Source organism: Corvus kubaryi, unplaced genomic scaffold (genome assembly GCF_017639235.1).
Source record: "Corvus kubaryi isolate FWS band 111438036 unplaced genomic scaffold, C.kubaryi_AGA036_p1.0 split3-73, whole genome shotgun sequence".
Lineage (NCBI taxonomy): Eukaryota > Metazoa > Chordata > Aves > Passeriformes > Corvidae > Corvus > Corvus kubaryi.
Window position 1 is genome coordinate 46802531 of NW_024582091.1, and position 27929 is coordinate 46830459.

Sequence of the window (27929 nt, forward strand, 5' to 3'; positions counted from 1 at the left end):
TGAATTTTGGGTTTACCTTCCACAGCTAAAGAACCTGACAGAAGGAGTTGAATCTTTTTCATATGTATTTGGGTTCGGGTTTGAGTCTCTGCAATGTGAGGTGTCTCAAGTAAAATAATGGAGAGAACTGTCTAATTCTACTGCGTATTGCAGTGAATGTATGATGGAAGTTTCTGACTCAAAATGCCTGTCAGTTTGTCATAAATCAGAAACAAAAAATTAAAAGGTGTGGGGAAGTTTAAAACTAAAATATGCTTTGCTTTCCACTGCATAACCTTTATAATTTTTTAAAAATCTTTATTCTTTTAAACAAAGTAAAGCAAATCACTGCTCTTCCCAAAAATTAATGCAAAATTTTGGCTTTTTTTCCCCCTGAAATGGGGGACTTTATTGCTGATACTTCATACGTCTGTGGTAATACAAAAAGAACTTTTGTAGATCTCTTAATAAGCAGTGCTTTCTCTTGATTTACCTCCTCCTCAATTTTACCAGGGTTTTTAAGGCCTTAGTAACTCAAAGTCGACTTAGTTTCTAATCTTCTTGGTAAATTATTGTTTGGTGCAACATAAAGTGAAAACAACATATAGTTTTTAAATGTTAGCTATCACAGTGATGATGTGAATGGGGGTATACTTGTAAAAAGTCATCACTATTACAGTAACAACACATTTTACAAGAATCCCTGAGCCTTGAACGTATTGATTCATCCAGCACAAAAGCTTCTGTTCATTTGCAGTATAGATCATCTGAAGTTCCATGTGCTCGAGACATGGATATTGGCGTGTAGGTACACAAGTGTAGTATCAATACAAATATGACCGTGGACCTGTGTTATCCTCTCTTTCCATGGTGTGTCTGAAAGGATTTATAGCATGGCTGTAGAAGTTTTCCTGGAGGCATTGGTCAAAGTCTGAGCTTCCCCTTCTCTTTCCTTGCTGCTTTTCAGAAAGAAAATACATCTTTTGTTGTTCTTGGAAATACTGAAGAGAAATTGAGAAAATGGCAAATAATCTTAATAGAAATACAGTACATCTTTGTGTACATGAAAATGAAGAATTGGTAAGATCTGAAAAGTGTTTTGCAGAAGGAAATGGAGAACATCACTGACCCGTAGGAGTAGGTGTCCTGAACTTGAAGAGCACATAAAAACAAATCAGGACCATTGGTATTCAGAAAGAGGTTTGCCATATTCAGCCATGGCTTTCATGGCAAGGAGATACTCGTGGTTGTTTTCTTATCTTATCAGTGAGTGCTTCACTTCAAAACCACTCGAAATTCCTAACCCCACAGTTACAGAAAGCAGGCTGCAGGGTGGTGGTGATAGGGATGTGTGGCTCACAGAGGTGCTGCTTTCCTCATTAATTGAGGTTGTTTGTTCAGGAGGTGACTGTGGCCAAAGTACAGTGTGCTGCCATTAGCCGTCCTTGCCAGAGGGCCAGCACCTGGGCAAGGAATCTGTACTTGGCTGACCAGACTGTTCCTACCCCAAAGTACCCTATAACAAACTGTTGTTTGCCTGCTTGTTTATTCATTTCTTTTCTCTCTTCCTTTTGTTGTGCTTTTCCCGCAGGATAAAACCCTCTCACTGAGGGAAGTGGTCGCTGTTCCCCAGGCCCATTGTCAGCTCTTGAACAAGAAGGGCCCCATTTGGGCAGTATCCAGTTGGGCTTCACCTCGTGCCTCCCTTGTCTGTGTCACATCCTGAGTCCTCTTTGGCTTCCCATTTAACCGTTCTTGATGTGGTTTGTTTGGGGTTTTTTCATTCCTCTGAAACATTACAGCTCTTCCTGATGCCAAAACCACGCTCTCTATCTTAAAGTCCTCCCATGGAGGACCATGGAAACCCATGTCTTTCACTGTGTTTTTCAACATTATTTCACAAAAGTTCTTTTTGGCTTTATCTGGACAATAAAAGTCAGCTGACAAATGTAAGGATTTTTAGGCAAAGATGGCAGGTCTTACTCATCCTTTTTATAGAACTCTAGTGCAGAGGCAGTTCACAAGAACACTTTGGTATTGTACCATTTGAGTAACGAGTGTAAAATGCAGCAATCAAAGACCTGCTGTGTCTCAATCACATATTGGCCTTTATATTAATATGTTTTTAGCACAAAGATAGCTGCCATAGTTCTGGGCTTGCTTCATCTTGTTTGGAAAATTGATCAGAAGGTATTTGATTTCCCTGCTGCAGAATGCTCTGTTCGCATCTCGATTTTCCTTTCTCTGAAACCCATTTCTATTGAGGCTTTTTTGTGTTTGTGCCATAATTCTGCTGGACTCTGCTTCTGTTTATTACAAGTAAATTTATGTGTTAGCACTGCCTCACTTTTTGTTGTTACAGGGCTTTACAAAAGCTGCAGTTTCTCTGTAATTGCTAATGAATTATGTTTTTCAAAATCACTGTGGAATGTTTTTCAGCCCTGTGGCTCCCAGCCTTTTTGTTGACTGCAGTGTATTTAAGATGGGTGAAAAAAACCCTTCTGCTTTTATTGTTGGCAAAGGGAAGAGAGAGGGTCCAGTGTTTGCCCCGAGATGTGTTAGGTTCGATAGATTCTGGTGTTTGTGTCAAACTGAGAGGCAGGATTTGTCTTCCCTCTCCAATACTAAAAGCAGACATGTGAGAGTTCCAACAGTGTGTTTGTTCTCTCTGAAGCTGCATTTCATCAGTAGTTCATCAGCTAAGTGTTTACCTATGTCTGCGCTTCTGTATGAGGCATTGGGACACTTGGATTATTGTTTCATGCATAAAAGTATTTGTTGTTTGAAATTTCTTCTTTTTTTTTTTTTTTTTTTTAACCATCCCTCCTGCCATAACTCATTTCCTTGATCCAGAGTTTTGCTGCTGCTGCAGGATATTATCATTTAGCATGTGTCAGCTCAGGCTCTAATGTGCAAGAGCAATGGTGCAGAAAAACCTTCTTTCTTCACTGAAACAGATAAGGGGATGGTCCAGAGGTTGTGGTTTGAAACTCAAAATGGCACTTTAACTAATCTGTACCACTAGAAAGGCACCAAGCTGTTAGTTCCCTGAAACACTTGCTGAAGTGGTTGACACAGGAATAGGTCTTTTTTATTTCTTTATTCTGACCTGTGCCTCATATCTAGTGACTTGTAGGCAATTTCTGTTACACACCTGAATACCTGTGCTGTCTCTTTACAGGGGTTTCCCTGTGTCTTCCCCAGCACCTCTGCAGAGGCTGAAATGTAGAGTGTGGTGGGGGACTCCAGGCAGAATCACTGCTTTCAAAGTAAATCAAACTCTTACAAGCCTTCAGTGCTCTTCTGTCTTTCAGATACAGCTTTGTTTAACCATTTTAGAAGCTAGACTAGAACATGCAATGCATGTTCAGAGCAAAGAGAGAAAACTTTGGGGGAAAGACTGGCAGAATTTTCTCACAGAATTTTCTGCTTATTTACACCTGCTGAAATGGGTTCATAAAATTATTTATACATTTATGAGCATTTTAGTCCTCTCATTTTTACTGGTTATGTCACTGAATTTTCCCAGCACTCATCTGGGTCTCACACTGCACACTTTCTGTCTGCACAGTGAGATTAATCCTGTCATGGGATCTGCAGAGGAGTACTTAAATTTATGATTCAAATGGACACAGCTCTTGTGGCCGAAATTGTGAAGAGGTTCATGAATTCTTAATTAGAAGGGATTAATTCAGTGAATATAATTTCCTAAACTAAGTTGTGGTGTGGAGGATAGATGTAGCTTAATGTGTAAGTAATTAAAATGTGCACATTCTCCCTAGAATGTGTGAGCCATACCCTGGATAACCAAGTTTCCTTTCAGATGCTCTTCTCTGCTATGCTTGTGTATTTCAGGAGCAGAATGCCTTTCAGATAGGCTGTGATATGCCTCTTACCTGTTACATTACATACAGAACAAGTGAACTGAAGTTACCATGGAAGGAAAAGTCCCTCATGAATTCAAAACCTGCCATTCCAGGCAGGAAATGGTTTTTCAGCTTCTTTCCTGTGTATTTTGTGCTTTGTACTTTCTTCCAAGTTGCATTTTTCTGACTTGGCTCATAAATGGTTGCAAAACTGTTTTGAAGATTTTTTTTTTTGAGGAAAGTGTATAAAACCAAAATCACAGTATTTAGAAGCCGGCAGTAATTTGAAAAGAAAATGTATGCAAATGATCACATAAATTCAGGTACAAAGTAGGCAAAAAAAGCTACCTGTGAAGGAAGCTTCTTTCTTGAGCCCTAAGGCAAACAACTAAAGGCATGAAGCATAAGCTACAAATCCTGCTTGTTAAGCTTACTACACACGTTTTCTTCCAAAATGAGAGATTTGTAAAAAGCATTTCACCAACTTGCACTTCTGCACCAGGACTCCCAAGGCTACTACTGTGGCTCTGCACTGTGGCAGTCGCTCTCTGTGGCACCCACAGTGCAGAAGGGTTGGCGATCCCTGGGCCGTGCAACACCTGCCATCCATCCTTTCCTCCAACTGCTGGATCAGAGCTTCAGCCAGGACCTCAGGGCCTTGTCCTGCACCCATCCTCTTGATGGCATTGGCTTTGGATGAAGGAGGAAACAGGAAGGAAATAGGACTGCTAAGAAATGGCTTTAAAGGTGGGAGAACAAAATTCCTCTACAAGCTGAGATTGTTTTAAATCAGATGTAGGTGACTAGATGGAGGAATCCCTAGTTTAAATTCAGTGGGCTTACTCTACAGGATATTAACATTACTAATTTTTAAAACCTCCCCCTTCCTTTTTTATCAGTATTTGAGATTCTGTGCTGTTCTGACCTTGGACCTCAAGGGAAGCTGGACGAGCTGGTGCTAAGCCACTGTTTGCTTTCCCTCTAATGTGTTCCCTGGGGATTGGATGCAGTTTATGAATATCTCAGTTTCTCCAGAATCTTCAGATCCTAGTTGCTGATTTTAGTAGTGTATTGGACAAGTTTAATATGCACCAACAGTTTCTGGGTACAAGATAGGTGCCCTGCCTAGGGCCCCTTAAATCCGGAAACCATACAAGTAAATCAGTCACTTTTGGGAAACACTGGATTTAATAGCATAGCTTAAGGAGTCTGCACTCGATCAGGTACTTTCTCAGATCATCGAGTTTCTTCAGAACACTGTGTAGCATGTAGGTGATGTGAATTTTCTGGTACACCTCAGACAAGTTTTATGGGCACATGTGGAGGGCAGTTACCTGAGGCAGCAGACTGCTCCACGGAAAATACCTATCGTTCTTGTGCCTGCTTTGTCTAGACAAGAGCTCTGGAAATGCAGGCTAGGGATGTTTCTTACTCCAGCCACTGTTCCTGTAAGCCCAGGCTGTCCTCTGTTTCATTTTTAAGTTTTTGTTCAGAATGATGGAAGGTGTACTTTAATGAAACTAACCTCTAAAATTATTTTCTGAAAAGATCGTATAGCGTGCTTGAGAACATGCCAACAGTACAACATTTGCTCAACCTTCTAGAATTAGTCTTTGGTAAAAGAGGGCCCTGATGCTAATGGATTAAAGTCAACACAGCCTGTGGATTTTAAAGTGAGGTTTAATGTGAGGTTTAATGGATTTTAACCAAAATAAATAGAATTGCTCAAGGCTGATGGAAGTTCTGTGGTCTCTGATACAGATCTAAGCCAGAAGTTTAGTTGAGAGTACTATTTCCCTAAGTATTTTCCTTTGGTTTCTTGTGTAAGTAGAAATAGCAAAAAATATCATTTCTGCTGGAAAGGCAGGTAGGAATATTAATCATAACAGTGCAGGACTATCAGATGTTTTGCACTCCAGCATTGCTAAGTAGAGCTCTAGAGGAGGGGGAGGAAAGTTGTCCTTGCTTCTGCCCTCCACAGTCATCTTGGTCCTATAAAACCTTGGTCCTGTTCTAACAGGGTGGGCTTGACAGCAAATGAGAAAAAAGAAAGTAATACAGCCAATTTTTTTAGGATTTAGTTACATGGGATGCAGCTGACTGTCCACATGAGTAGTTTTATGCTGAAAGTAGTAGCTTTTCGTCTAATTGTAGTCTCAGGCTTCAACTTCACAAGCAACTGCTCAAGCAAAAGACTTGTCGTGGGAGGCCAGGCAGTATCTTATAAATGGTAATTTACAAAAAACCTAGCATGTTTAAATAATGAAAAACCAAAACACTTGCAGCAAGGAGCTTTTTAAGACAACAGACAAATCATCAGGAACTTGGGATCTAAAGGTGTGTTGGGGACACGATGGATTCTCCTGACTGGCATACCGAAACATAAAACCGATAAAATGCTCCTTTTCTCATCAGTGCAGCAGAGTGTGGCCAAAGAGGTGCTCATGAATGGCAAGTGTTTGGATTGTGGACCTTGACTTTCTCTCCCTCCTTGCAAAGAGCTAGGCAGGGGTTGGAGAGTGTCTGAGGAGGATTTGCAGCAATGTGCCTGCAGCCTTTTCCAGATGCAAAACTTAGATTCCATTTTGACAGAACTAATGGAGAATGAGAGGGATGCCTGGTGCCAAACAGCTAATTTCATTTTTCTGATCTGCGAACATCTGTGGAATTCCCCTGGCCTTGGTCCAGCTTCTGCTTGAGAGGAGTCCTGTTGGATCTGTCAGTAAGTGGATGTGATCACTTTTTCGTGTCCACTTCCACTCAAGGACTTCATTTCCCTTTGTGTGCTACAAAATCAGCAAAAGCAGATACGCAGGGAATGCATGGTCAGGAAAAATCCCCCAGTAGGGCAGTGACCCAGTGTCAGCCTTGCACCCAAGCAAGGGCATGGCCATGAGCCATCCTGTGCCCTCCCTGGCTGCCGTGGCCAGCAGTGCAAGCTGACTCAGTTGTGTGATGGCAGAGCAGGCTCCTTTCTACTCTAGATCTTGCAGACTTCCTGAGAATGGAGTTAATCCAACACCACTTCATGGCAGTCAGTGGTAATTTCCTGTTTAGTATTAAAAGGCTGCATTTCCAGAAAATTGTGTCTGGTTGTGGGTTTTTGTTTTTTTTTTTTTTTTAATTAAGTCCTAAGAATGTTTTGTCACCCTTTGTGTAAACGAAGGGCATAGGAAGTACAATTTCACAGAGATAAGAGTTTTACATGTAGGCTGAGGAATGCATGAACAAGAAGTCCTTCAGTACTGTGAAACAAATCTATGTCTTTTTTTTATTATTTTTTTTTAAGCGTGTACACTACTGCTTACCCAGCTGTGATGAGTAAGTTACAGAATTGAGTTTGCAATAACTTCACAAGGGCTAGGACTGGCTGAGAATAAAGTAGGAATAAGTAGCTTACCCCATGATTTCACGTGAAGATCAACCAACAAAGTGTAGTTCTCAGTACTGACAACTCGTATTATCTTCCCCCATTCTAACTGGAGTTTTCCCACTGATTTCAGCTAGACATGTTCATAGTATGTGCCTTTTAGGCAGTTGGCTTCCAGTCTTAGATACCATCAGTGGGACTCCCTCATGTAACTTGAGGTAGCTGAAACCCGTTGGGCAAGTTGTTCTGTAAACGGGTATCTGTGTGTCTCCATCAACTGCAAAGGGAGCCTGGATGACTGAGTTCTGGAGTGGATGGTTATATCCTAGATGTTTGTAGAAAAATGGTTTGAACTCCATACTGTTGAAAAGTTCCTGTGTGAGAAACTGGTCTTGCTGAAAGGCATCTGCATCCTCTCAGATTTTTTTCCTCAGAGAATGTTCTTTTAATGCAAGTTTTTTCCTGAAGGTAACTTCTTGGAAATTGCACTTGAACTTATATAACAAATTTTGCAGTGATCTAGTGAAAATAAAACACCTCTCTTTCTATTTTGTTTTGAATGACTTCTGTTTGGCAGTTTAACTTTCTGTATTCTCCAGTGATAATATGAAATTATGTGTTTTACTGGATTATTTCAGAATTTATTCTGAAAGCAGTTCCTTCTGGAGTAGTTAATATTCCTTGTATGAACTGTTTTGAGATAGTTCTTGGTTCTGTTACTCTCTTTCTTTTCCATTTTTGTCCCCTTCAGATTTCTTCTTTCCAGTGTTTGGATATTTCATTAACTTGATATTTGTTGTATTTCAGGAGAAACCTGATGCCAGCCCCACATCTCTACAGCTGCGATCCCAGATTGAGGTAAGCACTTAGACTTTGATCATCCAATTTTGTTTGTTTGTTCTTTAGTTTGATATTCTGCATAAATTGGGTAAAGACTTCTCTAGTGTCTGCTCTCAGTGCTGCTTGTCTTCTCTTGCAGGAGTCCCTTGGTCTTAGCAGCACTGCATCAACACCCGACACTGAAAGAAAGTAAGTGAAGGCACAGGAGGTGAGAAAGGAGGGAGGGGGAATTTGGTATGTTTTCTTTTTCCTTGGAGTAAATTAATTTTAGATTGTACTGATGTTTCTAGATTTCAGATCCAGACACTATGAATGAAACCTGTTTGGGAACCTGCTCCTTCTCTTCCTTCTCTTCCTCCCTTTTGGGTTTTTATTATTTTGGGTTTTTATGCCAAGGGAGGGGTACTGTTTCTCTCTTCTGTCAGCATTTGGGGTGTGCATACACCAAAACGACTGGTAGTCATTTCTGAGGAACATCAGTGGTTCCACATTCTCTGCAAATTAAACCTGCTTTAAAAATTACTTTCTCTGACTAGACCTAAATGCAGCCAAAAATGACAGGTGAGGGGAAGGGAGAATTACAAACTTACATTGCATTCCTTTTCCTGTGCACTCCTGAGTTTGTAAGTGTGCTTTTGAAGAAGCTGCCAAGGGAATGAAGTATTTAAAACCAAGTTAAAAGGAGCTTTAATTTTAGCGTCCTTAATAAAAACCTCTCTGTGAGGACTGAGAGGGTTTCTGTTTACTGTCACCTCCTGCTGCAATGTGTGTGCTTGTTTTCTGTGCCTTCTTCCTTTGATCCCAAGATCTTGGATCCCTGCTGCTGAGGGTAACGTGCAGTGGTGCATGAAGACAACTGACACTGTATGTCCAATTGCCTGCACTTTCATGAGGTAGTGCCAGCTGGACCAGTTCAGAGGGAGTATGTGGAATCCATTTGTGATAGGACATGCTTTTGGAAGGTTTTACAGTCCCACAATTGAATATCCTCTAGTGTTTCATCACTGGGCAGTAATTGGAAGCTTTCTGCCCTTGCTTTTGCTAGGTCAGTAGAAGGACTGTCAGTCCCAGAGCAATTCTTGGTGGATGCAGCATATGGGATTTGCCTGAGCACTAACCCTATAGAAGTCAGTTGTGTGGAAGTGTACAACTGCTTAGGGGCTTCCTTGGGGCTTGTCTGGAAGCTGATTGATGCTAAAGGTCCCAGAATGTGATAAATTGTCTTTTAGAGGTGCCTTGTCTTGCTTTATCACTCAGAGAGAAAAGCAGAGATGGTTTGGTTGAGGTAGATGCTCATTTTCAAAACAGCCTGAGACAGGTAAGGTGAATTTTACCTTGGGTACCATCACTGCCCCTGTATTACATGCTGGTAAAAGAGAAGGCCTAGAAGTCTTAGAGTTTAATACTTTGTGCTTCAGATATTGAAATATGGAAAAGAATCCTTGAAGGATACCTGGCTGTCCCAACATTATAATGAAACTAGAAGTGCCAAGTAAATGGGAACTGTAATCTGGGAAGTAAACCTGCAAGATTATCCTATAATCATATGACTTTTCGCTCAGCCTCAAAGCACTTTACCCATGGGTAAATATCATAATCCTACCTCAGGTAATAAGAGATAAAGATCTCGCAGGAGGACAGCACAGAACTTGGAAAAAACTCCACTTACATGTTCTAACCGGCTTCTAAGTCGTGCCTCTGTGTAGGTGTTCTACTACAAATAACTGAGTGAGAAGGCAGTATCTACAAAAACTTCTCCTGAGTGACTCCTCTGAGACAGCCCATTTACAGAAATTATATTATATTCGTTCAGATGAAAGGGACATGTGATTTTTGTGGACCTTTCAAGAATGGAAGTGTGCCATTTGACAATTTGTAGAAGGGTGTATGTGATTAACCTGATCATATATATGAAACTGGTGCAGGACAGGTTGTGCCAGATACTTGCACAATAAGAAGCAAGGCCATGTGATGCATGATAATTGGACAAGGTGTTGAAAATAATAAATTATATCTACTCAATACTGTACAAATTATTCAAACCTGAAATTATACAGGCCTGTGCCTATTTGTGACAGCCTGCCACATCAGTGCTGACCTCACCCCTCTAGCCTGGAAGGCTGAATTGTCACAGGAATTACCTCTTCCAGGGAGGCAGAGTTTATAAAATTGATCTGCAGGAAAATGACCACTTCAAGCCCATCCGATATATCTGTACTTGCTACTAACATGTTGAATTAGATATTTTTCAGGGGAGGATGTTGTGTTGGCCCCAGGGGCTTTTGTGGGGTTCAGTGTTTAGTATATGGCTTTCATCAGAATTTTCTGTATGGGCATGCTGCTAGACATGGGAGCTTGTCCCTTTGGGGGACATTGTTCTTATGTCCCTCTCATGCATGAAAGATGTGAGGTAAACCTTCTACAAAACTTCTTTCGTTGTGAGAAGACTAGTTTGCCAAATATGAAACTTGATGCAGATGTGCATTGGTTTCTGATATTCACAAAGAGATTTGGGGGGCAAAAGGAAAGATTTGTTCAAAACTAGATATACAGACTTTCAGGAGCTGGAAAATGTGTTTTCGTGAGTACTCTTCCACAAGTAAAAGCTTATCCAAGAATAGTTACAATTCTACATATTGAAAATCCAAATGTTTTCCTAGGATGAAATGGGTTGTTTCTGGTCCGGTGTTCTGAGCAAGTTGCTTTAGAAAATAAAGGCAGTCCCAAGGAAAAATCTGTATTGAAATAAGGAGACAGCAACTGTCTGGCTGGAATGTGGTCACTCTTGAGTAGCTCCCTCACCCAGCAGTGCTGCCTGAATACCCTACTGCTGAATGCTACCAAAGTCTAAAGTTTTAAAATAACACATCTGGATGGTTGTTTAATTTGCCAGAGTTGAGACATTCTGGACAGAAAGAAGCTTTGAGGGAACCTGGGAAAAGCAATGTTTGCTTTAACCCGGTTTGGTTTTCCTTTTCTGTGCTGCTCAGCTGGAAGAGAGAGCCCAACAGGGTCCACTGTACACCACACTGAAAACAGATTAACCTTGGTGGTCTGTGGTAGGAAAAAATCCTGTTTGTGTGTTGACAAGCAGTGTATGTTCAGTCTCGCCTTGAGTCTTACTAACCCTGCTGCCCCGTCTGGTCTAAAGTCAGTGCAGAATTAGTCAGTGCCCTCAGTCCGGCAAGTTGCTCAACAAGTATCTGTCTAGTGAGTGATGGGTTCTGCCACAGATGAGCAGCAGTAGGGCCTGTAGGCAGGCAAAAGGGATTAAATGAGCCTGGAGGCAGAATTGTTTGTCAGTGTGAGTCACTGTCCCTCTCGGAAGGCATTTGGGGCAATACTACCTTCCTCTGATGCTGACAACACTGTTCCTCTTAATTAGATAAAGCTACAAAAAAATTAGATGAAGCTATATGTGAACCTGCTCTATGCGTTATATGTGCCCTACCAAATACGCCTTTTTTTTATTGGTTCTGACAACAAAAGCAAAATCTTCACTCAGAGGCAAAAGCCTCTGAGATTTATGTGAATAACATCAAGGGTGCTGATGTGGCCTGAGAAGCTATCCTTAAACAACAAAAAACAAAGTCATGTTTATTTAAGCTTTGCTTCACAATTGCTCTGGTTTTTTGGCCTTACTGGAGTTCCTTCTATAAATTGAAACAGTTCACGAGGTTTCTAAGTCATATCATATTCAGCAACTAATGCTGAGCATGGAATGAGGTATTTGTAGCTTTCTTCTCTGAATAATAAATTTCACTTCCCTCTGCCCTTTCCAAGATTTTCATCTTTTAAACTGCAGTCTTGCTGACAGTTGTGGTGCTAGTGTAGCTTTGCTGTTTCGCAGTGTGCCTTCAGTAAAGTGGCAACAGCATCTTTAACAGTGATATTATCCATTTTAAACAAAAATCTCCCCAGAACCACAGGTGCTTCCATACAGACACATTGACTTCTGTTTTTGCTAGAAGAATCATCAGTGTAGAAAATATGCAGTAAATGTGTTCTTTAGCATTTACTGTTACTTCTCTGACCCCATACCACGTTCATCTAGGGATGTATTGTATATACAATTCCTATTATTTCAAAGTGATGGCAACACCCCAAGGATGTTTACTCAGATAGGGGACTGAGCAGAGTTTTCTCATAATTGTAAACAGAGCATTTAAACAATGTAACCCAACTTTTAGCCTGTTCCCATTTTTGAGCATTCAAGTGTACATGACAGACTGATGAGCTCTGCATGTTTGCCAGGAAATCCAGGTTAAACCCAGTCCCCTGAACTCAGGCTTCTGCATCCTGACTCTCATCCTGTTTTTAGAAGAACTGGGGGGATGTTGCAGAAAGGAAGCTGTGTGTTTTCCCTCTTTGGAAGTAGATCTGTTTGCTGTCACTGTTTGCTCCATCAGCCTTTGGGCTGAGTTTCAGATGTGGTGTATCTGAGAACTGCCGGGAAAGAAAAGGAAGTGAGTGAGAGACTCAAGAGCACTGCATACAGATAGAATGAGGTACAGACATTCCTATATACTAATTTTCTTTACAGTTGCTAGAGAAAGAAAGGATGAAACAATGCTCGAGGTAACAGTTGTGTCCTGTATCTGATGTTTCAGTCATTCCCACCAACTATGTGTGGCAGTGGGTATTAGGAATTGTCACATCGTATGTGAATCACCTGCACTTTCTTGAACTGTACCACTCAAGTGCACTCCTGACCAGTGAATGGTCACACTTCATATCAAGTGCCACAATTCACCCTGCTGTACTCCTCAGACTGTGACTCCGTACAGTTCAAACATTCTTGACCCTGTAATACTCAAGACCTAAATCCAAGACTCTGCCAGAGCAGGGAACTGGCCAGAAACATATGTGTCAGGCAGAAGGAGAAAAGCAGGCATGTGTGGTGTGCAGGTGACACGGGGCAACATTGCTCAAGGGCTTTGCATTCCCCTGGTGTGGGGGAGCTGCTGTGCTCTGGCAGCTGCATCCTCAACTCCCTACTTCAGCTGCTCCTGAGGGCAAATGTCTGTCACCCTCTGTGTGTGCAGGATGTACCAAGCCACTCACACGTTACATTCATTTGTTTGAGTTTGGCCAGATCTCTGATGGCTTGTTGGGAATGTCACAGCTGGAGCTCCTCAGGCACTGTGGCTTTCTCTGAGGTTGTTAGTGGGCAAGCAGCGAGGCCACAGCACAAGTGGCTGCTATCTGCATTGTATCTGTTGTCACTGAAGGAGAGACGATTGACTGAATCTGTTTTTAAGAATTTTTTGCAATGAGTGTGCCATAGTACAGCCGTTCAGTGTCCCATGGTATAAACTGCAAGTCCGTATCAACCTAAGGCTGGCAGAAGGCTTACATTTCAGTGTTCTCATCTTCCGCAATGATTTTCAGTGAAAGCTGCAGAAAGGTTCATACAGGCCTCAATTCTGCCTCTTTCGGTACACTAATCTACTGGCCTTTGCCAGTAGTTTTTAACACTTGATTCCCTAGTCTTCTTTCCCTGCAGCATCCAAACTGCAGGTCAAGATTTGAATGCAGGAGGTTATTAAATCCTCCCTCCAGGTCATGGATGGGGGGACTTAAATTCTATCAGCTTAGATTCTGGCAACTTCTCAGATGCCCAGATTAATTCTGGCAGGTATTTGTAAGCTCATCTGCAAAGAAAGAGGAGTGCAGGTCTGAAAGAGGATGTGAGGCAGAGAGAGGGCAGAAACTGAGAAGAACAAAGCAAAAAACAAACAAGTCCCCCAAACTGAGGTAGCTAAAGGGTGCACTTAAATTGCCAAGAGAATAAATTCTTCCTTTTGCATAGTTTAAAAATGGAAAAGAATATTGGAAGAAAAAGAAGTAAGAGCTTTTTGTACTTGAGATGTTTGCACTTAAGATACATTTTTTTTATACCCTGTTCTTGCAGAAATCGAAAAGAATCAGTGAATGTGTATGGCCCTGTTTTCACTTGTTTGAGGCCTGATTTAGTCAAAGGCAAATTATTCATGCTGCCTTTAAACAGCCTCCTCAAGAGAAGTAGGGCAGGAAACTCCCACAATAACCCACACAATGGGAGTGAGAGGCCAGCCAAACGCCGCCTGGGACACGTGAGGAGGGAAACCAGTGTGCCTTTGAGCAGCTGGAAGAAGATTTCAAGCCTGGAAATTTTGTACATGGAAGTATGAAGGGCTCATTTCACAAGAAAGTCTGACTTGTCACAGCGAGTTGAGATGGCACATAGTGAGCAATACGCAGAGAGCAGGGAAGCATTGCCTGCAGCGTTGGGCCCTGTTCTTTGCTCTCAAAGAGTTTTTAGCTGGCAATTATCTGCCCCCTGGATGGGACCAAGCATTCTGTTATTAAATACATGACATACCCCCATCTGCCTGCTGCCAGTCCCCAGACCGAGCCCATGGGACCAGCTTGGTGACTTCCATGCTGGTGATGCTACAGAGTACACACACACACACACACACACACACAGAGCCCACAAGCAGCTCAGTGTTTGTTTCCACTGAGAAAGTTTTGACCTGCTTAAAGAGCCATTGCTATGGAAACCTAATGAGAAGATAATTGAATGAAACCTCTTTGCTTTCCATCCCTTTCTCACACTGGTGCCAGCAAGGTCAGAACCTTGCAGGCCTTCTTTCTCTTCAGGTTCATGCAAATTTGATAAAAATACCAAAGGCCCATTTTCTTCCCTTTGCCAGCTCCAGTTAGATAAATTACCTTGTATTCAGTCAGGAGCAGTTACAAGTCTGTCAGTTTTTCATACTAATTATGTAAGTGGGCCATTTCTAATGCACACGGATAACCAAATGACTTTGCAGCAGAGCCAGCATGGGCTTTGGCATTGGTTTATTCACCACTCTGAATATGCATAATATTTGTATACTAAAAATCACATCTAAACCATTTTCCTCAGTGTACTATAAATAATCATTGGTAAGGAATGAGAGGGGCACTATCAGTTTATTGAAGACGATAGCAGTAGTGGTTTCATCATCATATGGTGCTATGCACCTGTGGATTTTATGATCCATAAATGAGAAGCAACCATTTGTTAAAGCACATCTGCATTTAAAATATAAATGGCCATCATTCTCAGTTCCCAGATTTGTTCTGTTTTGAGAATGATGAGATTTCAAAAATCAACAGGCACATTCATGAAAGCAGCGCATGGTGTCATTTGTTTCCTTTCCCAGTTCTGTGGAGTACCAGCACGTTCTTGGGGCACATATGACTGTGTCTCTTGTAAAATCAACCACTCTCTATGCAAGATTAGCCCTGGTGTTTTTCTGTGTGAGATCAGAATCAGTCCAGAGTTAACAGGAAAGCTGTAGCCTAGTTAAAACCAGTCTTAATATTATCAGACTGGCTTAGTTGGCATGTGATCCAAATGTGTGCATTGGTTCTTCCTTGTGCACCAAGTTTTGGAGCCACTTCCAGGTTTCAAAGGTATTGCTTAGGTGTAACAATTTTATCCCCACTGTAGCACTTCTATGGAAAGATAAGATTCAGAGACCATTTTAGATGTCAGGCTTTGACATTGCTCTTACAAAGAGCCCCAGGCTCCAAAACAAGAACCGAAAGTGCCCTCCAGAGGCAATCCTTATGATGATGTCTTCAGTGTCTAAGATGTCTGGTCAGGTCTTTTATCTTTCAAGCAGCCTCCTATAAAAGCAGTTCCTTAAGTTTTTGAAGTTGTCCTCCCTTTCTCTACCTACTGTTGGAAGTTTGTCCAAATAGTTAGGAAATGTTAGCTTCTCTTTTCTAATTTTTTCCAGCATGTGCCTGTTCCTGTGCCTGCTTTATTAACAGGCAGTAAGTTAATCTTCTTGCAGCTTTCCAATTTGACAGGCAAAACTTTCCTAGCTTTCTTTTGTAAGATAAGTTGTCCAGTTCTCTGGCTATTCTAATAGCTTTCTCTTTACCACATCTAGTTTGAACTCATCTCTTTTGAGCATGAATAATGATGGTTGTACAGCCATTCCCATATATATTTGTTTTTCATATTCTTCATACTGCCATTGGAATTTCCTTTTAGGAAAAAGCCTTTTAGGATTAATGTGTAGGTTTTTTCTCAGTCATCCTTTTCCACCTGGTATCCCCAGGTACTCTGTCATTTGCAAACCTCCAGCATTTGAAAGACTGACTTTTGTGTCCGTCTTGTTTGTGCATTTGCACATTTTAGTGTTGAATGTGTACTCATTTCTGTTAAGCCAGTCTTTCTAATCAACAAGTTCCTTGTCCAGGTTCTCCGCTCCAGCTGTTGCTACTAAATTTTGTGTCACTGATCACTCCCTGAGTGGCCTGATGTAATTTACTAAATTTTGCTGAAACCCATCAACTCTCTAAGGCAGTAATATTTGGGTAGTCTCAAAAGTAGCTCCATTTTTAGATTATGTATTGTGTTTTCTATTTGGGGGTTTTTTGAGCTTTTTTTCTCATTTGTTTATTTCAGCAGTTTGGCTTGAAGAGGCACAAAGTACTGGCCTAGAGATGGTTCAAGATTTGTGAGATAAATGAATTAAAGTTTTGACCCCATCCGTTGCCCATTTCCAGAGATTATGGGTTGATAAGAAAATACTCCTTCCCTCTGGCTGTAAATCTTGGTTTTTTCCTCGTGTGAACATATACCCATACATTTCTTCTGCTTTATGTGGTGACAGAGTACATTTCATGTGAAAGCTTGCTAATGAAGTTGTACATCAGACCACAACAAAAATGAAGGCCTCCATGGTGGAGTAATGGCATTTGGCTCCCTTTCAGACACACAGTGCTGAAACTTCTGCCAAGTGTCACTGCATCATTAACTTTCAGCACAAGTTATCAGTCTATGAATGGAAGAGCACAAATCGCTTTCAGTGCACGTTCACAGAAGTGCTGCAGATTTAACAGAGTAAGGGAGTGTAATTTGCAAATCAAACATACAGTGACTCCAAGGTAGTATGGATTTTTCACCAGACATCTAGGAAGTAAAATGCTTGATTGATTTCACTGAGGATTTTTAAGCATCAGAACTGTCTGGTGGAACTAAAAAGCAAGTGCCTTATCAGGCACTACGTGGTAAGTTTTGTTGGCATTTCCATCTCTTCAGAGCAGCTGTTAGCATTTTCAAGGTCAGCCCAGGCATGGAAGATTTCCTTTTTAAAGAATGCGTGAAAAGATAATTGGAATTCGCATCCTCTGATGAAACTCAGCATAGTTCTTAAATCAGTTATAAATGAGAAGGTGGTCTGCTTGCTGTGGATCCTGCTTTTCTCCTCACCCCCTCTGGTTCAGGCACATCAGAAGTTTGCTCCTACTGCCCTTCCCCTTCTTTGGAGGCTGGTGTATGGTGAGTTGGTGGCCTCAGGCTAATTCCTACTGAACGGATGTCCACATCACAAACATTGCCACTACACCTGCTGCTTACTTGCATCGTTGTTGGCAACTGTGCAAGAGAAGAAAAGGATTAAAAGGAATTTGGAGGCCACAGAGCACAAGAGACTGCCTTAGAAACTGTCCGCTTTGAGGGTGATTTCACTAGTAAGGCAGTTCTGATCATTAAGAGATTTCATTTTCTAAGGATGGTGATTTGGTACATTTCATGGATACTAAATTCATTTAAAATAAATAGAATAACTGCTTGATGGGTGGAGTCTATGGTCATGTGAAAAACATGTAGTGGATTAATTCTGTCAGTTCCAACAGAGCTTGGCTTTCATTAAAAGAAAAGTCTCCATATACAACTCCACATACTTTTCATCTGATTTACCTTTATTTAGAAAAATACTTGCTGAAAACTTTGCTTTGAAGTAAGTGTCTGGATGAATTCCTGGCCCTGTTGAAGGGCTTTCTCTAGAAATTTTTACCCAGGTAGCATGGGGCTTGTATTTTTCACCTTTCACCAGGCTTCTTAAAAATTAAACATCTGGTGGCATATTATTGGCTTTTCCCCTTCAAGAGTAAACGCCAGCGAGGAAAATACTAAATGTCTCCCTCCTCCTGGTACACTAAAAATTTGAAGGTTTTTTGCCTCAATTTGTTTGCAGTTTGTGCTGGGTTAAATGTCTGATCAGTCTGAGTTTCAAGGAGGTTGCATTTCAGAGCTTCACTTTGCCCTCCTTGTCTAGATGAATTACTAAATCACACTGAAACGTCATACTGTCTCGTTTCCCCTTTAATGATATCTTTGCAAATTGATGAGCATGTGTTTCCTGCTTACAAGACGTTGGCCAGTAATTGCTTACGTCTTCTAACACCGACCTGGCTTGAAGTATAATTTCCCTTCGAGTGGTTTAGTGAATTGATCAGAAACTCTTTATTGCCCTCTGCTGGGGGTCTGAGAGAGCTAAAGGAGCCCGTGCAGGCAACTGTGCATGGACAGCCACAAGAGCGTGTCATATGTGTGTTATTATATGGCCTCATTTAGAGAATGGTTTGGCCTGAGGTCTCCTTGGTGCGCTGGGGTGTGCGTGTTTCCATCCTCCATGGCTGCAGTACAGCCACCACACAATGGGACGTTGGCGTGTCACGGGTCCGAGCCCGCAGCAAAGGCACCGCAGTGATGCTTTGCACGTGGAGCCTCCAGCAAAGCTCTTGATGCTGGCAGAAGTCATTTCCCTGGCTTGCTGCAGCGTGGTTTAACTAGCAGTTCCCACAGGAAGGCTTCAAAGAAGAAAGCAAGGTTTGGTAATTTCTGTTAGCTCCTTTTATGCAGACATTAAAAAAAAAGGCCGTGAAGCAGGGTGATGTTGTCTCATCAGAGATCTCACAATGAACTGTTGGCACTGAGTTGGAATCCATTCTAGAAAACTGGTTCAATGAACATAAAGAGCAAGAACAAAAGAGTTATTTACTATTTTAGTGGGTTGTTTATAAAGCCCATATTCTAGACTTGACTAAGTCTGTCCAGCTAGCTTTTGAGAAGCAGGCATACAGTGAGGAGAAAGCACACAGGAGGGATTTGGGAGAAAGAAGCTGCAGTCTCCAGTCAGCTACAGTTGCACTTCATAGGGTCTGGAGAAACTTTCTTCACCTTGTCTTTAAGTCTCTACTACTGTCTTCCACACCGTGGCTTCTGGAGGTGTAATGAGCACATATTTATAAAGCATTGTCAGATAAAAACTGAATAGGCTTAAAATTGGTGTACAGCTAAACAAGTGCAGCATCCCAGTTCCACAGTTTTTAAGGCAGCAAAATTACTGTTTTGCAAATGCAAGTGGGGAAACTATGTGAATAGTTGTTTTTCTGAGGAATGCCTAGACTCCTTTGCCTTAACCATTGGTTTCTGTCAGTATATATTTTTCTGTGCTGGTCACAAAAGGCACATTTAAGAAGGAAACTCAGTTACTGTGGTCAGACCAGTAGGTTCAGTTTTTGTTTCCAACTTGCTGTGTTGGGGAGAAAAGGGAAGAGAAAACAGCTCATGATATATTATTTGGAAACTATAATTTACTGTAACCAGACAGCTCCCCTGAAATGTGAGAAGCCTGCATCAATAAGTCCATTTCTCTTTTTTGTCCTAGGCTCTCCATTCATAAATCAAGTTCGGAAGAAGGCTCTGTAGGTCAGTATATTTCATTTTATTTGATACTCCTATGGAATTCTTAAACAGCTTTTGAGTTTTGCTTGTGCTGGGATGTGAAGAGCTGGCAGAAGTCAGCAGCGTTTGTGTGTGTGGAGGGTGAGTCTCCGCAGCTTTCAGTTTGATGCTGAGTGTCTCAGTGATCACTAAAACTGCTCAGCCAGCATTGTCATGTGATAAATACGCCTCTTTTGACTTGTTATATTGAACTGAAAATGTTTGCATGTTAGATAACTGCTAGCCTGTCCTTTTGTATTCCAAAAAGTACCACCACCGGTAAATAATGGGGGTTCTTCAATATTTTTATCTATGTCATGCTAGAGTCTCTTTCTTTGTTCCTGAATTTTTTTTTTGCGTATTTGAAAAGAAAAATAAAATTGGGAGGTTTTTCTTGTTTGTTTCCTTGTAATGGTATTCTAGGGACATTTCCACACAGTCTAAACTTAAGCTGTATTTCAGAGAGTCAGCAAGCCCAGCTCTAGGGCACCCAGGGCAAGATCCTAAATACTAATAGTTCTTCGTCAGTAGCATTTCTGCCAGATCAGGCACAGTATGTTCATTTGCAGGTGGCATAAACTTTATAGCATCTGCCCTGGCTAATTCAATAGAACACAGTTATATATGCCCTACCTTGAGCTAAATCCCATTTTTCTTTCTAGACCAAATTATTTACTTTCAGGTCATCAGTCCATATGGAGATCTGATACTAGTGGACATGGAGACCCAGCCTTGTACAGTCCAGGCATATAGAGAGCAGGAGTCAGATGTAGCTGATGATCTCATGCCAAGTAGCAGAACGTGTGTATGTGCACATGTGTGTGCATGTGTGTGTATATATGTTAATGATTTCTCTATAGGTAGGCACAGGCATACTAGAAAGTCACTTATCTCAGTTGTGGCTTAAGCTCCATAATCGTGATTCAGTTAAAGAGAATAAACCAACAAAATACTTCAAAAACACTTCCAGACTTGACATGAACAACTCAACAGACATCATAATTAATGTAAAATATTTTCTGTTTATAATTTTAAATATCTAAGTTACTGGCTTATCTCAGTCCTCTATAGCATTGGCAATCATAAAAGAATGTGCATTCCCCTGAAATAGCTATATCAACATAGTTCTAGTACAGAATAAATGAAGAAAACCAGAAAATTTGAGGGGTTTTTATTCTTGTTTCTCATTTAAAAATACAATGTAATGCTTGAAAGCTTCTCTAGAATTTACTAACTAATGTTTCTTTCTAAAATTCTTTTTCCCTTTCCCCTCATTCTCCCACTCCACTTTCCTTTTAGGGAAAGCAGACTGGAAAAAGAAAAATAAGTTTTTTTGGCAGAATTTCCGAAAGAACCAGAAAGGACTAATGAGGGAGACTTCAAAAGGTAAAGCTTTTTCAAGGGTACACATCCTATCTATATAAAATGTAAGGAGCCAGCATCACAAAGGAATAAAATGCATTTGTTATAGTGTGGCAGCTGGGGTCTGTGGCTCTGGAAGGTTTGGTTCGTCATGACAGTGCTCAGAATGAAAAATCAAATTCTTGAGACTGCAGACATGAGGCTGGGATGCCTTTGGTCCTGTCTGTCAGTGATGGCACACATGCAAAGTGATGCAGTAAATATACATTTATAAGTAATATATGTAAATAAAAAAAGATTCTTTTTTTCCCCTCTAGTCCTGACTTGATAAGAAAAATACTGTTCTGTTTTAATTAGAAAGATGTTTCTCCTTTTTTTGGCATTTTGTTACTTTGACCTGTTTGCTTTAGGCTTGAATCCAGCCTCTCATTGTAGAAGACACTACAAGAAGGTAGTAAAAGTGCCTCTGGTGACTAGTGGAAATGCCAGATTGATTCCACTTGAACTGTCAGGTGTCTTTCTCTAGTTCTTCTGCATAAGATGCAGCTGTGGATTGCATTAAGTATTTCTCTTCACACAGAAAATTTTTGTTTCCCCATGTGTATCTGTTAGATTCTTATGTTGCAAACAGATGCTTCTCTATGTCTGTGTGTGTTCAGATGGATTGTGAAAGATGACAAAAGCCCATTTAGTAGGTCCAAAAGGGGCACACTTTCAGTTAAGTGTGAGTCCTTGCAGTTCTCGAGGCAAGTTCTAGTTGTCTGTGCTGACATGCCAAGCACATACCAGAAGGAGAGTCCAGTACATCTGGCACCATGGGCCAGCTTAGTGGGCGATTAGACAGTCTGGACAGATCACAAGCAGTGGCCAGTCCACAGCAGAGAGCTGCAAGGGCCCGGCGCAGCATTCCTCAGCAGGCAGGTTCTGGCAGGTGAGTGCTGGACTTTTCCAGCATTAGCACTTTCTCTTTTAATTCTTATCTTTCAGGGTCAATAACCATGTGATGATGGTCAGGTTTTATTTCTCCTTTTTGTGCTTGCTTGCTTTCAGTGTCAAAGCAGACTTAGTTTTTTAGTTCTAATTTGCTTCCTATTACTGCTCAGTTATCTCAAAAATCATTCAGTTCTTTAAAATCATACCATGAGCCTGCTCTGGGGAGGGTCTGTTTCTGGCCAGCCAGATCCACGTGGCAACCAGATTTCAGAGCACTGGGAAAAATCCAGTTTCAGTGTACCCTGCTCTGTGCATGAATTCTTACATGTGTCTAAAATATTTTTGCTTTTTTTGTGCAGGAGAGGATGTCGGTTATGTGGCCAGTGAGATCACAATGAGCGATGAGGAACGGATCCAGCTGATGATGATGGTGAAAGAGAAGATGATCACCATTGAGGAAGCACTTGCTAGGGTATGATATGTGCATACTTCAATATCCTTGACAAACATGTTTTGGAACGTAGGATATATCAGTCTGGGGTTTTACTTTGTTCACAAAACAGGAGAAGGTGGAGAAGGCCTGCCTGTTTACCCCATTGCAATAGGTATCATAAATTAGATAGCAATTCCTTTGTTTATTGAGATTTAGCTCAACCAGAAATAGATATCCAGTACATGGTAAATTAATAGAGTCCTAAAAGCATTGCTTCTCTCCCTTAACAATAAAAGGTGGTAATCAGAGAAAAGATTAAGTGTAGACTTTTTCATTGCAGCTGTCTAAAGTGAGGGAGAGGAATCTCTCTCACTTGTACTAGCTCTTACTTATCAAGTATGTTCATAGGTTTAAGTACTAATAGAAATGTTTCAGGTTTTGCTGAGCTTGCCTTACTTGATCCAGCACACTTATATTTCTTACTATTCTCCTTTAAGCTAAAATTTCTTCTGCTTGTTTCTTAGTCAACAAGGTGACCTTTTACTTTAATAACCTTCAAGAAAACATATTTAGCCATTTTTGGCATATGACATTATGTCAGATATACAACGCAGTGGCTGTCACAAGGGTTTCTTTATAAACTCTAAATGTTAATAAACCACAAGAAAAAGAACTATAAGATACTGCATTTGTGCAGCAATAGGGCCAAGGTTTTAATTGCTCAGGAGCCAAAAGAGGGTTAAAGTTTCCACACAACCTTTGTGTAAAATATTGTGATGGAACACAGGGTATTCTCTATGGGCTCCGTTAGAGAAAACATCATATAGATTGGTTGGCAGTCAGATAAATATCTTTATCAACACACTACATCGTGAAATAGATGATTGTAGAATATAAATTTATGTTAGTATCTGAAGAAAGTATTGCTTTGCTGGAAATCATATAATGAAAAAAATGCAAAATTTTAGAATTATTGTGTTGGAATATTGGGAATTCTTTTTCTTCTCTGCTGTTAAAATTTGGTGGGGTTGTACCTGATCTGATAGCTCATATATGAACTGGTAGAGTTTCCCTCTAGTGGTCTGAGCTACTAGCAACATTTTTTATTTTTTTAATATGGGTTCTTGATCCTTTCAACACTTTGATTCCTGTAGTATTGGTTTTGTCTGAAGCCTTTTACTGGAAAATGAGAGAGATTTTTTTTTTTTTTTTTTTTTTAATTACAAAGGATGGTTCCTAGTCTTTAGTGCAGATCATTTTCTTTATGAAGGAAATTGGCAGGTCACTGTGATTTAGTCTGTCCACTGTAAACTGTGCCTCTGAGATGGGGATGTGTAATTTTTGTTTTACTAACAATAGCTCATCAAATTTCAGTATTTATAGATCATTTTCTTCTAAGAAAAAAAAACAACTCATTTTTAGAACTTCTGGTTGTAAGTCAATTTATTTTGAATAAGTGAGACATGCAGTGCAAAAGTTCAGTTTTTCCCAGTTCCACAATGATACAGGGAAAAAAAATGAAATTACATTAACTCTTGCTATTTTAATGAAGATTAATATCTTCTTGTTACTGGAAAATATTCTTTCTGTCTTTTCAAATTTCAGCTGAAAGAGTATGAAGCCCAGCACAGGCAATCAAGCAGTGTAGATGGTTCAGAATGGCCTGATGGTTCTTACTCGACACTTGATGGGTCTTCCAATTGTAATGTAAGTACCTGTCATTGTGATATAGCTCCCCAGTGTCATCTAATATTTAAATTCTTTCATTGAAGTACCGAAATATCCTGATTTACCTGGCAATTTTCTTAATAGCAAATGTGTCACTGACTTTGCAATGCTCCGTTCTGTCTGCAGCAAATCTTTAACTTGCATTATAAGTCTTCAAAATCTGTTGGCATAGACTTCAACAGTCCTATTTGTATAATCTCTCTTTTTTTTTCTTTTTTTCCTCTTTTTTTTAATCTAGCCCTTTGTCACTGAGCTTTTGAAACACAAGTGGTCCCCAGCAAAAATCCCCTTGTTACAAAATGCACAGAAAAGGGCTTTTAGGTCATTAAACGAGAAGTTGCTGGTTCACAAGTAGAGTTTCTCAGTCTTTTCTAGCCCTTGACAGTACATTCTGGATGAGGGTCTGACTAAGTCCTAGCTGGCTGCTGCCTTCAAACACTTCTGTCTCTGCATTAGCAAACTTATAGCCCAGAGTTTGTGGCTTTTGTCATAAGCAGTAAGGCAGCTTTCCTCCCTTGTTTTTGCTTCTGAGCTGTTTAACTTCTGTTGTTTTCATGGGCACCAGACAGTCTTTGTGTTATGCCATACTGAATTAATTAATTTTTCCTTCCAGATATCTTCGTTTCCACTGAGTAGTTTATTCCACTTCATTTCTCTAATTGGAAGTTCACAGATAAATCTTAGAGAAGAACACATTCAACTGTCAAATTCAAGCTCTTTGTAACCCATAGAATTGAATCATAGGCTTTTGAGACCATTGGTTGATTTATTTATTTTATTGTCAGTGGAATTTCCTGCGAACTGTAGCAGCCGGTTTGCTCCTCCTTCCTAAATGAAAAAGGGAATGCAATGTCATTTTATGAGATGTTTAACATATTTGGTAGCAGAGAAAGATTTTGTTGTTTGTGTTCACAAAAATATGCCCATCTTTAGTTACACTGGAGCAGAGGGGAAGTGATGTTGCCTTATACTCTGTTCTGATATATCAAAAATGTACAAAGAATAGAGAAGGAAGCATCCTGACTCTCCTGCACTGATTGTTTAGCCAGCTGAAAGATGTCTTGATCTTTTCCTCATTAGTATTTATAGCTTGAACTTTCCCTTCTTAAGGCTTTTGTCCAGGGTACCTATAGCATAAAACCCTTAAAACTCTCACTTACCATGGTCAAATCTCAGAAGGATACTGCATTTCTCTCTTAAATCTTCTGGTAGTGGTTTATGCTTGTGTTGAATTTACTGAAAGCTGTGTGTATCTCTTGAGGACTGAACATGATTCAGTATTTCTTCCCTAAAGGAATGACTTGGCACCTTTTCTCTAAATTTTTTTTCCTAAGCCATCTTTGCGTTTTGAGCCAAGAGCTGTTCTGGTAGGATTTTAACCAACTTTCTGCTAACTTCAGTGGGGGATCTCTATTCAATCACTGTAGATAATTCTCAAGATTTTTGCTCTTGCCTCCTGGTTTTTGTCCCGATTGCCTTTAACAGAAGCTGTGAAACTGCTTGCCTTCAAAGGAAAACAAGATCATCTGCAGAAATGAAACTACATGTTAGAACAAAACTCAGCTTGACTTTTTTTTTTTTGTGGACAAGAATGAAACTGGGGTTAACTGGGGTGAAGGACTTTGGGCTGTAATTAACAAAAGGGAAAAACAAACAATGAAAAGTATCAGGTATGTCTAGAAATAGGATATGTGTTCACCCAGATTTTTTTGCCAAAGGACATCTCTGCTAATCTGCAATGACCAGCTTTTGAGACATGCAAAGATGATTCCATTTTCAAGCCCTTTCTTTCCCAAATGGTTTCAGTGCCATTTGTGTGATTTGTACTCTGTGTATTTGGAACCTCAACTTAAAATTACCCCACTCATTTTATATAGGCCATGAAGCAAAGATGGTTTTCCATATATTAAAAACATACTTTTAGGTAGCCCACTGCCTTACAACCTCAGAAAATAATTGAAAATACAAGTCCCTGAAATAAACGTTTCTGGTTTGAATTTGAGGTCCTTGGGCAATGGTTCTTCTGGTTCTGTTTGCTTTTTAAATTTATTTATTTATTTTTCAGTCTCACAGCCAAGTTGTTACTAGGCAGTTTTTAATGAAACAGTGTGATCATTTTGTAAACAAAACAAAAAACAAGTTAGAATCTAAGCAATGAGAGAATCTAAAAATGAAGGCAGAATGTCTGGAGTGTTCTAAGATTTTAAGTAATTCTTTCCTTTCAAGCCAGCTCTGCCCACAGCACACAAATAATATCTAAAGTACATATATCATTAGTTATTGTTTTCCATTTTAGGAAAAGACCACTTTTTAAAAAAGCTTTTATAGCTATCATGTGTTTATGACTAACATAACTGGTGTTGATTTAAAGATTCTCATTGATTTGAGGATTCTGTTTTCCAGGTTCTACTCTTTTAAATTACTGTACCAGGAAATGGAAGCTTGCGTTTCGTACCCATAACAAAACTAAACCCTAAAAATGAACCACAAAGGAGTGAGGAGTAGAAAGGTCAGCATCCCAAGGGAGGCAGCCCCATGTCAGTGCTGTGCTGTTAATTGTATGTCCTGTTTGTTTGTTCATAAGAAACAAATAAACAAACAAAAGCCTTGCCGAGTCAGTAGGTGACTTGGTTCTTTGCCACTTTAGAGTAGTTTCTAGCTTTCAGTCTCACCACTGTGGTCCCGTTGTTTCACCACAAAGTATGTGTGTTCTTTATTTGCTAATGTGGGTATGCAGTTGAAACTGTTTTTCTTTTTAGTCAGATGTATCAAAGCTCTAAAACGCCTCATCATTTTCTTACAAGTTTATTTCTGAATATTTATGTTTCATCTCTGTTGCAATGAAAGCAGTTCATAGTAACACTAGACAAGCTTTCATTGCCTTGTGCCAAGCATTAGGATGTAAAGCAGGTGCAGATTACAAATGGATCCCTTTCTGGATTGTAGATAAGGCCCTATTTGTCCTCAGGAGTCAGAACGTCCAGGGAAAGAGAGGACTTCAAAATTGTATCACATTCTTTCTTTACACTGAGGTGCCTTTTATGCTTCTTAAAGATAGAAGCGCATTTGATAACTTTTGGGGGCTGACATTCTCAGTTCATCTAAAATAGGGTTGCTTCATCCCCAGAGCCCTTGCTGGGATGGCTCCAGCCCAGCTTGGAGAACCAGCACTAGGAGAAGTCAGTATGTTCAGTGTGTCAGTCACTTTCTTTCCTGTGCCCTCTGCTAAAGACCACTAATCGTACCAGTTGCCATGTTTCGTGTCAGAGTGGGGAAATGGAGAGAAGCACAAGGGAGCTTGTGACAGAAGTGTGTATCGTACATGTGCTGACACTGACACAAACCACTAATTAATTTCAGTGTCAGTTTCTGTAGATGCAGGTTAATTACAACTTCACTTATCTCTGGACTAAACTGGTTTGTTGGTCTCATCGTCTGTATTTTGGTTTTGATCAGCGGGTAATGCTCAGCCATCCAGCACACCTCTAGGTAGTGTAGCTGGCCTTCGTTTGAAAGGTGCTACAGTGAGCTGTGCCATGCTTGTCTGACCCCACCTACCAGATGTGCCTCAGCAGCCTCAGGAGAGAGGCCGTAATATTTAGGAGTGGGGAGAACAAAAGCAGCATCTCCCTCCAACAATATGGCCCGCACGTGGGCAGTGGAGGGGCCTGCAGTGCTGTTTTACATCCCTGCCCCCCCAACACTTCTTTTCCCAGGATCACTACATTACCAGTAGGAAACTGGCACCCAATTTGTTTTCTCTGAGGAGAGTGGCAGCAGTGGTGCAGACCTGTAAGTAGGCTGTGCACATCTGCATCTGCTGTGAGGCCAGTGCTGGGGACAATTCCCGCTGGTGTTGCC

General features: G+C 40.5%; 1 protein-coding gene across 6 annotated transcripts in view; it reads left to right on the plus strand.

The window, feature by feature from the left end:
• SASH1 (SAM and SH3 domain containing 1) overlaps window positions 1-27929 on the plus strand; it is a 535527-nt gene that overhangs the window by 465396 nt on the left and 42202 nt on the right. For 4 of the 6 annotated variants that reach the window (XM_042017471.1, XM_042017472.1, XM_042017469.1 and 1 more), the window contains exons 3-8: window positions 8023-8073; window positions 8195-8244; window positions 19557-19597; window positions 20912-20998; window positions 22267-22379; window positions 23946-24047. In XM_042017471.1, the coding sequence (XP_041873405.1) occupies window positions 8023-8073; window positions 8195-8244; window positions 19557-19597; window positions 20912-20998; window positions 22267-22379; window positions 23946-24047 (444 nt within the window). Of the gene's footprint in view, window positions 1-6529; window positions 6568-8022; window positions 8074-8194; window positions 8245-19556; window positions 19598-20911; window positions 20999-22266; window positions 22380-23945; window positions 24048-27929 lie in introns of those variants that run through there. The other 2 variants (XM_042017476.1, XM_042017470.1) reach the window with 2 other exon arrangements.